Source organism: Cololabis saira, chromosome 1 (assembly GCF_033807715.1).
Source record: "Cololabis saira isolate AMF1-May2022 chromosome 1, fColSai1.1, whole genome shotgun sequence".
Lineage (NCBI taxonomy): Eukaryota > Metazoa > Chordata > Actinopteri > Beloniformes > Belonidae > Cololabis > Cololabis saira.
Genome location: NC_084587.1, coordinates 38,443,627 through 38,457,008, shown reverse-complemented (window position 1 = coordinate 38,457,008; position 13,382 = coordinate 38,443,627). Strand labels below are relative to the sequence as shown.

The 13,382-nt window shown below is 42.6% G+C and overlaps 1 protein-coding gene across 1 annotated transcript in view; it reads right to left on the bottom strand.

Moving 5' to 3' along the window:
• Window positions 1–3,725, bottom strand: part of ldb1b (LIM-domain binding 1b) — a 37,167-nt gene extending 33,442 nt beyond the window's left edge. The window contains exon 1 of the mRNA XM_061722656.1: window positions 3,315–3,725. Within this exon, the coding sequence (XP_061578640.1) occupies window positions 3,315–3,342 (28 nt within the window). The 5' untranslated portion in view covers window positions 3,343–3,725. The remainder of the gene's footprint in view (window positions 1–3,314) is intronic.
• Window positions 3,726–13,382: the final 9,657 nt, after the last annotated feature.

Sequence of the window (13,382 nt, the reverse complement as noted above, 5' to 3'; positions counted from 1 at the left end):
TGAAAAGTATTGTGTGCAAGGAGATACAATAGTGTACGGCCGTGCCGTCGTGTGTTTCAAAAACATTGTTATCTGCTTTCGTCGAGAGACTTTGTCCTCGTCTGGTCTGATCGCAGTCTCAACACTTTACACTATCCACCTTCTGCATCAGTCTACCGCTTCCAGCTATACGTGCAGGATAAGCCGGCGTTAGTTCTCCGTTCAACTTTCCCCCCTTTAAAGCGATCTGTCAGCTAAACAGTTTGTAAACCACAGAGAACATGGGAACATATAGTGGTCCGTCTCTCTAAAGTTGAGGCTGCAGGGAAACGTGATCCTGCATGTGTGGTTGGCTACAGTTCTTCCTCCGCATCGCGGCTGTTTGAGGCTTGACCACTGTGGCCACTGTGGCCACGGTGGCCACAGTGGCCCGGGAACCAGAGGAGAGGAGGGAGAGGAGGGTGAGGAGCGTGAGGAGTAGGGCTGCACGATTAATCGTTAAAAAAATCGCGATCTCGATTCATGCTTGAACGCAATCTCATTTCCAAATGACGACGATTTAAAAAAAAAAAAAAATTTTTTTTTAATGTTTATTGTTTTTATGTTCAATGTCAGCTGTTACAAAGTTGATGCCAGTCTTTTATCAGGCACCATCATATTTTTTGTAACGTTTACCTTTTGTATCGGCAGCTTCTTAATAGCAGCAAAAGGCAATGGGGGGTTCATCCCAGCCAGAGGAATAATTTGTTGCCTCAGAACTACAGGATCTGTTACAAGTCCCCTTTCTGAAAGGGTAAATTTTATATTGGAAAAAAATCGTGAGAGAATCGTGATCTCAATTCTAAGCAAAAAAATCGTGATTCTCATTTTGTCCAGAATCGTGCAGCCCTAGTGAGGAGGCCACCTCAGGGTGATACAGCACCCTACACTAGTCTGAGCGACTCACACAAAAGTATCACACTCACTTCCTCCTCCTCCTCTCCTGCTGCTTAATATTGCACAACTGTACCTTCTGAGTACATCTATCACGATTATGAATACATTTTCACCAACAGGATTATATTTCATGTCCTGCATAAATTGCTGTAACACTTCATAATATACTGCCCGAGGCTCAGCAGGACATGGTTTATTTCAAGACTCTTCCTCCTCTTCTTTCCTCCTCTGTCTGGTTAGGACCATTCAAATTAAAGGTCTTTTGTGTTTGTTGTCAGGCGGTCAGCATCCAAACTCCACTTCTGTTCCCCAGAAGTTTAAGCCCTCTCAATACGATGGCCTAACAATACATATTACTCCCTCTGGCTCCCCCTCCGTGTCTCTGCTCCCAGAAGTCCTGTGGCAGCATCGATCAGAGTAGATAGTGGTTTACCCCCGAGACTTTACCTCTGTCCACAGGCAACGACAAGAGGGGAAGTGGGGGGGGGGTTAGAAAACAGCCATAAAGAGTGGTGCAAGTGACTGTAACTTGTGAGCAGAGGTGGACAGAGTACTCGACCCCAGTACTTGAGTAAGAGTACAAATACTACTGGTCAAAATTTACTCCGTTACAAGTAAAAGTAGCTCAGTCAAAATATTACTCGAGTAAGAGTAGAAAAGTACTTGCTTTTAAAGGTACTTAAGTATCCAAAAGTAAATGCTTTTAAATTTACTTTAAGTAAAAGTAAGAGTAAGAGTAAATTTCTTATTTTCCACATCAGTAAATTACTATATTTTTTCTAAATTAATTTAAGTTGTAAAGTTTAAGTTGTAAATGTCTGTGGTTTGTCTTTGCTCTCGTTTTTTACTCGGTCGAACTCAAACATTGAGTTAAGATACGGCCAAGGATTTTGTGAAAGTCCCTGCTCCGAGTCCGGCTCATTATCAGACTCAGACGACTCAGCGGATTGTCTTTCTTCTCCTGACGCAGGCGTAGCCATTGTTGCGGCTCTGTCTTGACTTGTTGCAGCTCTGTCTTGACAAACGCAGGCTACTTTGGGGGTATCGTTTTGAGGAGGCTTGACGTATTTCCGCTTTACGTACATCCCAGTGGAGAGCGTGCACTGTGATAGGTCTCCTCCTTTGACAAAAACAGCTTGTGTCCAATAGGATTTTAGGGAAGAAGAAAAAAGAGCAGACCTGAAAGTAACGAGTACTTTTCAGCCTTCCTAGAAATTTACTCGAGTAAAAGTAAAAATATTTGTCTTGGAAATGTATTCAAGTAAGAGTAATAAGTACCAAAGAAATCTAATACTCAAGTAAAGTACAAATCCTCTGGATATGTAATTAAGTACAGTACTCAAGTAAATTTACTCCGTTACTGTCCACCACTGCTTGTGAGGGTAAGGTATGAGCCCTCCTGCCTCTCATGTGTCCACCCACTGACCTCCTTGCATTAACTTGAGAGGAAAGGACTGGGACTCCCTACGCCTGAAGGATAATGACAGCGGCATCAGGAGGGATGCTAAGGCTCATTACAGTGAGACAAAATGAAGCGATGCTGCATTTCCATGTTGTTATCAGAAATTAAATCAGCTTCTGCACCTTTACGAGAAGTGTCTGATGGCTTTCCCCTCATCACGCTCTTCATATCTAAGCGACATAATCCCGAGCAAGCCGTGGAACATCAAGCATTCATTAATAGCTCTTATGTGGGAATAGGTACATCATCATTCATGCGAGCCTATGATCCACGCCTGTGAGCTTTGCCTTGGAAAAGTCACACCATGATCCCTTTCTCTCTTTTTCTTCCACCTTCACACAAGAGGGCAGTCAGTTTTTTTGGCACTTCTAGTGTACATAAATGAGCCTAACATATGTGCTGACTCTGGAGGAGCTCTGTTGTTAACCCAGTTAACAGTCAGAAATCGGTCAGAAATCATGAGCAGCAGAAGCAAGAAGAACAAGCACTCTTGGTGGAAGAGCAGTTAAGTTGATTTTGGGGTGTCATAGCAACAACTTTATGCATAGCAGTGTGCAATTCTGGCAAAACATTTTATTCTGCATTCATTCTTCAGATTCAATATTATAAATGGTTAGAAAAAAAACAAAGAATGCCACTTTTTCTTGTATCGCTCTGAAGAGGCTGAAAGCAAACAACATGTTGATCCATCTATTCTAGTGGTGACCTCCCATGAGTCTTTGCAAACATATCTCCGGGGCCCCCCGGGCACCTTTTTTTACCCGTTTCTGCCCCAGTCACGCCACAGTCAGCGGCGGCACTCACTAACCAAAATACAGCAACCAGAAAAAGTCAGCAACTGGCAGAAGCAGCAGCAGCAGCAGCAGCAGCAGCAGCAGCAGCAGTGGCGGCAGTACGGTTGTTGTTAATAGCAACCATCACCACAGCAGCTACTTACCGGGACACGCGCAGCCGCCCACGGACATCTTCTCACATGTCTGTATGAATCCGATCAGAATGATGGTGGTGGCTCTGTTATCCCTGCTCTCTGCCTCTCTCCTCTCTGACCGGTCAGAGCTGCCGCCACTGAGGCTGCTCACATGAGCGTCTGTTATCCCCACTGTTCACACACACAGACACGCACCGAAAAGGAGCAAATAGAGAGGAGGCAGGGAGAGGGAGGCAGTGACGACGAGAGGAAAGGAGCGAAAGAGGGGAAGAAAAGGTTAAAAAAAGAGCACACTCACACACTCACTCACTCACTCACACACACACACACACACAAAGGATCAGATTCTCTTAGTTGTAGCCGTACACTGTAAGCGAGTGTGTGTCAGCGTGTTTGTGTGCGAGTGTCTGTGTGTTGTAGTGAGGAGAATTCTGCTCCAGCCTCTGCTCTGCCCTCACCCTCATCAGCCCTGCAAATTACAGCTCAGGTGGGAGGAGAGAGGGAGGAAGAGGAAGAGAACGGGAGGGAACGAGAGGCTGAGTGCTCGAGTCTGTGAGTGAGTGAGTGTGTGTGTGTAGAGCATGCCATAGCGAGCGAGGAAGGGAGAGTAGACTGTCAAAGTGACCTGAGAGGCAGATTTGAGAGAATAACAACCATGTGATGTGGGTCTCCCCCCCCCCCCCTTGTTTTTTAGCACTGCTACAAAGACACAAACGTGCACGTACACCCAAGTGCACACATGAAATCATCTTCAGCAAATCTGTTTTTGCATGTGTGTGTGTGTTGCAGTCATCTAAGTGGCTTGTTACCATCCAGGGAAGGTCTGCTACAGGGCAGGGAGGGCAGGGGGGAGGGAAGGAGGTGAGGAAAAAAGGAGAGAGGAGGGGGCATCTGCCGTGCCTCCTCTGTCTCTCTTCCTCACCCATCTACTCTCTCCGCTAGTCTTCCCATCTGCAGTATGTCACACAGTGTCGGTCTTTTGCTTCACTCATCTTGCTGTCTCCTCAGCCATTTATCTCTACTGCCCTCCCGTGTCCTCCCCTCTCCCGCCCTCCCCCCCTCCTTCCCTCCTCCCTCACAGTCATCCTCATTTTATTACGCTTTCTTCGGTTTCACTTTTCCCTCCTGTCTCCAGCTCCCTCTAATCTTTCTTCCATCGTTATGTCATTTGTCTGTTAGATGCTCAAGTTTGCCCGTGCGTGTGACAAAGAGAGTTGTTAGACCGTGGCTGTATACGAAATGACAACTGACTTCTTAAATTATGCATCTCGTATTGTAGTAAGTTATTGTAATTCTGGGGTGCTCCAAGTCTTCCTCTGTGCCAAAGAGCTTCATTGTTGTCCTGACACTACTGAAACACATCAACCGTTGTTAAAATGGTGGAGAGGAGGAAGTGGGACGTCTTTGTCCACACTTAATCTGCGGGGCAAGTTCACACAGTTTAAAAATCTTGCTCCACAGCGATGCTTGGCCTGCTGATGCAAGACCACCTGTGTACCAGTCCACAGCTGAACATAGTCCCCAACAAGTGTTGTGTGCAGTCATTCTGTTATTTCAAAGCTGCCTTGCCCCGTTCAACAAACCTTTTACTAACAGTAACTCATTCACAAAAAAATAAAAGATGTTGCAACAACCTGACTTTGGTGCACAGAGAACTGGAGCAGGAAGTCGTTTTCGGCTGCTTCGTGCTCCCCCTGAAACCACGCACCCCATCAATATGTATAATATAACAGAAACATATAAATATTAGGGGTGGGTATTGGGAAGGACCTCACGATACGATACGCATCACGATACTTGAGCCACGATACGATACACATTGCGATATCCCGATTATGTGATATCCCGATTATTATATTCTACATAGTTCACCGAAAAATTTAAAAATGCATTACACATCTTAAAATCCAAGTTGTATATATGTACATCAGATGGTAGTGATGGATCTTAAAATCCGAGTTGCACGTTCATCAGATTATAGTGACAATTCATGGGACAAACTGAGTCAAAACAATGTTTTATTATAACTATACAAGCTAAAGTTACAACATATTTGTATATGTTTTTCATATTATTTACATCATATGAAATTAACATTAAATTTAGTATGAGGTTGCTTTAATTATGTGGCAAATGATAATAAACACAAGAAAGATGGGTACTAAAACCAAGGACAGGCACAGTGATCAGTCAGTATAGATATAAATCCATAAATAAATAAACCTCTGTCCATTATTTTTAATTTTTTAAGGATAGGCAATTGTGTTATATAAAAAATAAATTACTAAATGAAATAAAACGTGAAATAAAACCTGAGCTCAGTGCAGGGCCCTCCCAGGGTTGGTAGAGAGTGGCAATGCCCAGGACTGTCACTTAGGAGCACTGGGTGATAGAATGGGGAAAAGATCGGGGATAAAAAATATTTAAAAAAAAAATCTATATTCAAATTTTGACTATCGATATTGAATCAGCTGGAAAAGTATCACGATATATTGCCATATCAATATTTTTGCCCACCCCTAATAAATATAACAACAAAGTTGTCTGTTATGTTATATTATTTCATAACTGATGTGTTGCCAACAAAGTAGTTGTTGCTAGGTGAAAAACTAACCACCTTTCGCTTAGAGATGGAGTCCATGGCGATCAACCAATGAGGTGTTACCAACAGACTTCAACCCAGGCTGTTTATATGCACAAAACCAAACAAATAAGTCTTTATCTGGTGAGACATGCCGCTGTCTCTGACCACTGTTTGGCGGGAGAACTTGAGTTATCGCAGGCAGGGCGTACAGTTCAGGGAGGGTCACATCTTCACTGTCAGACATCAGCAGTGTAGTTTACCCATCAACACAAGTCTGTTCAGTTTCGTTGGGTTACTGTGTTGGATGACGTCCAGGATCATATTAAACATCTGCCCTCTCAGAGATTCAGAACAATTTCAAAAGTCATGACCCCAACTAATCCCACACTTCCCACCAAGATACCTTACCTACACATGACATTCAACATAATGTCTGAGAAAGAAAAGAACACGTCCAAATATAACCTGACATATGAAAGCATGTGATGTTTCCCTCCAAAATTACATCACCAGGTTCTCTTTTTTACATGAAAAGAGGAACGGAAGTCTGCATAGATCACCTCCCCCACATATTTCTCCTTCCCCCCCTTTTTTTAAAGACACTTTCTCTTTGTCCCCCCTCCTTTTCTTCCTCACCCTCTGTCTCATTAGGTGGTATCTCATTTTAAGGAGGAGAGAGTTAAGCCAATCAGTGAGGAGGGAAAAAAAGAGCGGAGGGAAGAGGGAAGGTTGCGGGAGGAAGAGGGCAGAGATGGAGTAAGTGAAAGAGGTGGAAGAAAACAGAGGAGGAGGAAAAGAGAGGGTGATGGATGGAAGAAGGGAGGGAGCAACAGAGGGAGGGAGAAAGGGTGAATAAATAGCTCTGGCGCACTCGTCCCCCATTACCCCGGGAGGGCACTGTCGCCATGGCAATGTGGCAGAAAAAGGATAGCACAAGCATGATGAGCTTCTACATATACACTCATTTTTTATACAAGAAAACTGTGAGTCACACATGCATTTGGTCACATTAACAATTCCAAAGCATTGCCCTCGTGCTTTCAGATGAACGTGTGCGCACGGCGAGCCGTCTAACTAACACCTCGACATAATTATTTATATACAAACACACACATGTTAACAGTCAGTTAGAGAATAGTCAAAGCTTACATAACCCAACAATGGCAGAGTCAAAGAAGGTGTGAAGGGAAATTCAAGTACAAAAGACACAGTAAACACAAATCGGGAGAGAAAAAGGGCATTGGAGAGGAAAATAACAAAAGAGAACAAGAAAGCAATTTTTGGAGCTAATCACAGCCGCCTGCTGTGTGGCTCTGCGATGGGCTCTCGTGCTCTGCTTCAACTGCTCATTCTGCTTTCATGATAGCTGCAATTATTTATTTATAAAATCTGAAACATTATTGCCTTATGAAGTTATTATGGCATGTATTCCTACCAAAGAAATCCAGATACATCCACCCAAAAGACAGCCCTTCAAAAAAAGTTTTGAGGCCACCTGAGGAATCCAGCATTCACCCTTCTCTTCGCTTTTGTACCACCTCTACTTATTGGTGAGGAAAGTGTTTGGCTGTATGAAGCATCCCCTGCTATCAACAGTTGCTGACTGTCTCCGTTGGTGCGCAGCAGGTGTATTGGGTATTCCTGCCGCAACCAAGATCAAAGCTGCCGAAACAATAGGTGACAAAGCCTCAAATGCTACACGAGGCTGCAGAGGGGGAGCCTGTATAGTCCATTTATAGAGCTGGAAGAGTGTCAGGGATCATTTCACTCTATTCGGAAATGAATGAAAAGGTTATGTCATGTGAAATATTGGCGACGAGGTTGACTACTGGTCAGAAACCTTAATGTCTTTACCGGAGCAAGACCTCTTATTCTGTTCTGGGAAGCAGATCCAAGCATTATCCGAGATGAGTAAATAAACGGCTCGAATTAAAAGATATTTGGAAATGTCTCACCACTTATGTAAAAATGTTCTGTGGTCCATTAGAGGAGGACTAACAGCAAGCTCCCTGCTAATACATTGATGCTGAACACATCAACATATTACCAGACAGATATTCACCTCCACAAAGAGTGTCTGACAATGACCCGATGATGGTACTTGTAAATAGTTAAGTGATTACAATTCATCCTGAGTGTGTGACCCAAATGCCATGGCAACCTACCCAACAGTCAGGGCCGCCGCAAGGGGTGTGCGAACCGTGCGACTGCACGGGGCCTCGCGCTATGGGCCGTTTTTGAAAAAAAAAACAAAAAAAAAAACGTTTTTTTCTTCCTTTTTTCCCTTATAAATATCAACAGTCACGTTCCATTACAGACCTAAATGTGTACTAGTCTGTGCATATCAATAAATTTATGTGCAATGATGCGCGTGTCTGTTGTTCAATACAACTGATCAGACCAAGCGCAGACACAAGGTGCTCTGATCCAGACGGTGGAGTTGGAACAAACTGTCACACAATGTCGAGAGAACGAGACAGATTCAGGAAATTTCCATCAGGGGATGAAAAAAGAAAAAAACTAAAGAAAATGGAAGAGTTTAATGCCTCTCTGAAAGGCTCGGTTGATAAATTTCTTAGAAAAATCACCAATCCGACCGGGTCTCAAGCAGCTGTGGGGCCCCGCGTCGAGGCAAGCCAAATGATGATGAGGCAGGGGAAGGTATCCAGTATTTTGCTAATTGGAGAGTTAAAATTGCGCATATAGACACCCGATCCGAACCGAAAAACCCCAAAATGTTTGGGTTTTTCGAAAAACCCAAAAAGTTTGCAAGGACCCCCCCACGCCATTTCGCACAGGGCCTCACAAATCTCCCAGACGGCTCTGCCAACAGTAGTATCCATGTGTTTAAAAGTGTATGTTGAACCTCCATCATGTTTCTGTATCCACTGTGATCTGGACCAATACAAGCCTCATCAGCTGGTCCACAGCAGCAGATACAATGCTCATTACTGTCATCGTGCTCGTCCCCAGTCAGCCTGCAGATTAGCGGAAAATCGCTGCTCCTTGGGGTAAAACAAATCACCGAGAGTCAGAAAGTGCAGCTCTTTTGTTGCAGCTCTGTTATCTGGAAAAGTTGTTCGAAAGGGAAATGCAGTTGTTTATTAGCTGAAGAAATCTTAGGTTCGTCTAAGGGCAAAGTGGGAAATGGCAAAGGTGCAATCTGCATCCTGTTTCCTTCAGCTACATTATTGATGCAGGTTTCTGTTCCCGTGCTGTGTGTTTGTGCGCACACATGTGCACGGGAACATCTACACCTGTAAGTCACCGCCTCTTGCCTGTTAGTCTTTCACCTCTGCTGCTCGGCAGAGAGAATAGCCTCGTCAGGCTTAGGTCTGATTATTTTCTATCCTCCCCCTTTCCACCTCTCTGCATGCTCTCTTGTTCTTTCTTCACCTCCTTTGCTTTTCTGTATTAACGTAAGTCCCCTTCCTCCTCCTCCCCCTCCTCCTGTATCTCTCCTAGGCCTTCATTTCTCACTAGCAGATGTTCTCTGAGCCTTGTGGGAGGGCATTCCTCCTCTCTGCTATGAAAGCAGGAGAACATGACTTGTTTGAAGTAAAGAAAAAAAAATCAGAGACGAAAGCTGCACAACTCCCTAACTCGACTCAAATTCTCAAAGTAACACCAGCAAGTCCCACATTTCCGCCCCGAGTGTCAAGTTAAAGATCGGAGTGCTTTCGCCTTTCTATACGACACTGCTCCCAGTGTTACGCAATACTTGAGAGGTCATGGAAGTGAATATACTAAACATTGCATGACTGAGCAGCCAAGATGACTGGGAGCCATATAGAAAAAAACACTTACAAACGCAGCCAAGTGTAAGTGAGACAGACTGAGGAGGGTGAATACCTGACTCCCTACAGCTCCCGGGTTCTTTAAAAATTCAAACGTGCCAAAAGAGCACCGTCGGAGTCCCTCTGCAGGTCAAGAGTGAGGAAGGGACGAGCAGCTCAGGAGAGAAGAGACGTGACAGAAAAGCAGCAGAGGGAGGTTGTTTTATTTGTTTTACCTCCTTTTCTCCCCCAGACCTTGAGTGAAAATCTGGGACTCTGGGGAGCTCAGCAGAAACTGAGATACCGTATTTTCTGGACTATAAGCCGCTACTTTTTTCATAGGTTTTCATCCATGCAGCTTATACAAAGGTGCGGCTATTCTGTGGATTTTTCTTCCACCGCTCGGGCGCTCTAACCGGAATTAGAATCAAAACTAAGACAAAATAAATGCAAAGAAGAATACGCTACTTCTTCTTTAGCAGAAGTAGGTAGAAGCAGATTTCAAACAGATAAATAGATAAATAAATACTGGTTATTTTCTCTTGGTTCTGTCCCGTTTTAATCAGCAAAGTTGCTGCCATGTTAAAAGACACTGTTAGGAAAGATCTATTTAGGTACAAACATGTACATCATTTACAGTTCAAAATGGTTCTGTAAGTGTAGTAAATATCTAATCTAACAACATAAATATTTGCGGCTAAATATCTTTTTTTTTTTTAAATAGAGCGGATGCGGCTTATATACAGGTGCGGCTTATAGTCCAGAAAATACGGTAGTTACATTTCCTGTGAAAAACTGCGGTGATGTCGGACAGCATATGCAGAGTGGGTCAGATGTGTTTGTGCGTGTGGGGCCGTGTACTGACATGGTGGTTGAACGCTGGATACAGCAGTAAGGTGACCCACTTACACAGCGCCCCCTCCCTCCCTCCTCCCCCCATGCCTTTACATACACTCGTACACATGCCTGTGCACACTCCTGAACAGAAAGCACCTCACCCGCTGGAGACAGGAGGATGCCTTGGCCCCGTTTCAGACAGTAATGTGTGTAAAGAGTGGTGGAAGATGAAGCAGTAGGTGGTTTGTGTGGCAGGGATGAAACGGAATGACGCCACTGAACTGAGGAAAACATGGGATTAAAAGATAAACCGGAACAGAAAGAAAAGGGTGTGTTTGGTTGTCAAGATACACACTCTAGAAAACCCTGGAGACGTGAATGAATGAAAATGGGTTTGTGGTTCCTTGTTAAAGTGCTTGTCCATGAGCAAATTTCCCTCTCTACAAATATATTACAGCTCCTGAATCCACTGTGACATTCAGCAGAAAGGTCAGCTCTTCACTGGCATGCACAAGATAACAGGGCGGGCATGTCCATAGAGCTCAACAGAAGGGAAGAAAGAGAAGGAAGAAAAGATAACGCACACAAAAAGAGTTGGTCGGCATTTATTATGTTCATTGTATAAAAGAGATACACCTCCTGTCTGAGTTTGTTTAACTCCGTGTATATGAAGCTGGAGCTGGTGTGGTGCAGTTTCTTCACAAGAAATACATTCATTCACAACTTAATAAGGCCAATGAAAAACAGGAAATAGAACTTAATGAAAGGCGTACAACATTATCCTCTAGTGGACAAAATCATTTACTGCAAGCTGACTCGGTAAATAGAGTTTTAACCTCTGTATCAACCAAAAAGCCCAATTCAAGATCATTTTAGTTTCAAGTTAATGTACAATTTTAATATCAATATTATTGGACGGTGGTTTAAAAGGAAAAGTATTAGACTGCTTTCCTCAACAGTCTAATGATGTTTGGCTTCTTTGCTTTCATAGCATGTCCTCTTTCAAGCTCATCGTCACACTTACTTATAAATAACACTAAAAACTATAAAACAAACCAAAGTGCTTTAAAACTGATTAGAAATGTACATCTATATGTTATTTAAGTCTAAACAATTTAAAGCTGCAGGGTAATAATATAAAAATGTGTACATATACACACATATATATATATATATATATATATATATATATAAAAATAATAAATAAATAAATAAAACCTTAACCAGAAGTAAATGAAAGGGCCAGTTTGGATGGTTACCTTATGCAACTGTTTCATTTACTCCACTTTCTTGTTGATCATTTTCAAAAAACAGCATACCGGTATGTTCAGTTAGATGACCCATTCGTGTAGTCGTGAAACACAACACGGCAGTGTAATTATAGAGCCTCAGGTGTAAGCTGTTATAAAAGGTGTCAAAGTCCCATAATTAACTTTCTTTTGACAGTTTAACCTGTATTATATATTTTTGTTGTAGAAAAAATGCTTAAGATTGAAAAAAATAACCTGATAAAATGAAGACTTAACAAATGGGTAGACTTAAGTGAATTTAATTATCTTTTCATGCAAATGGTCAAAACATACATCTGAGGGTTTGATGAAGAAATGATGCCGAACACCCAACAGCACAAGAGCTTTACCGCAGGAGAGCCAGCTGCTTTCAGCAAAAACAACACCTTTGCAGCTGCGTAAGACACTGAACAGAGTACTGGTCTGAGTGTACGCACAACAGCCCATGAAGGAAGAGTTTACACTGAGTAAAATGTATGAGAGAAACCCGAGTAAATAGAACTTATCTAAATAGCACATTTCTTACAATATAATCAAAATGCTAAAAGCAGATGCAAAAGATGCCAAAAGATATATACATAAATATATTTTTAAAAAGGCACAAAAAAAAACTATTTTAAAGAGCTACATTTATTAACGTGATCTTAAAACAATGATCATTCCACTGAAAAATTGTTGCTCCTGGAAAGGAGCAATCCCTCTGGGATTAAAGCCGTGCACAGGGTCTGCACAGCAGTCTGGCCGTGTGAGCACAGGGTCCGTGCAGAGGAGAGCGAATCTGGGTCAGCCGCTGACCCCACAACAAGAGTACAGCTTTAACAAGGCTGCTCTGTACCCGAGCTCAACCACGCAAGCCCTGGCAGCCGGCGCTCCAACTTCAAAATTAACTCCAAGATGTACTGGCGACCGATGATGGGACGATAAATATGGAGTAATGTGGATTCTCCTATTAGTTCCACTTAAGGGTCTTGTAGCAATATTTCCTACAGTCTGAAAACAATCAAGGGATTTTTAAAGATAAACAAAAGTGCATCAAAGTGACCCAGTGAGGTAATCATCCCTTGTTCAGCCTCACATGAGGGTTTTTACATTTTTAAAACAATGACATTTTTGAGCCTCAACTTGACATCCAAAGCACTCTCAGGACAGTTATCAAAGTCATTTTATAATTCGTAAAACATAAACTTTTAAAAGAACAGAACAGCTGACTTTGTCAGAATACAGCTGATAGGAGATGTTGCTGAGTCAACTAATAGGTTTTCCTCAGAGAGAGAGAGCGATTAAGGCCCACAAGAGATCGCTGCAGGAATTTTACAATCCATTACATTAAAATGTGTTTTTTATAACAGATCAACTCTCACATCCAAGCAAGAAAAGCTAGACACAGTATAATAAGAAAAATAATATAAGAAAAAGTGACAAAAAACAGCAAAGTGAAGCAATTTGAATCCCTCACAGACTGTATTACACCTACAAAGTTTACATGATATTTTATTAAGGAAATGTACAAAACTTATCACTGCCAGAAAAAAACACTGCTTCTCTTGTGGGACTTTAGTATGGTTTAATAATATTAGTTTAACCATTAAAA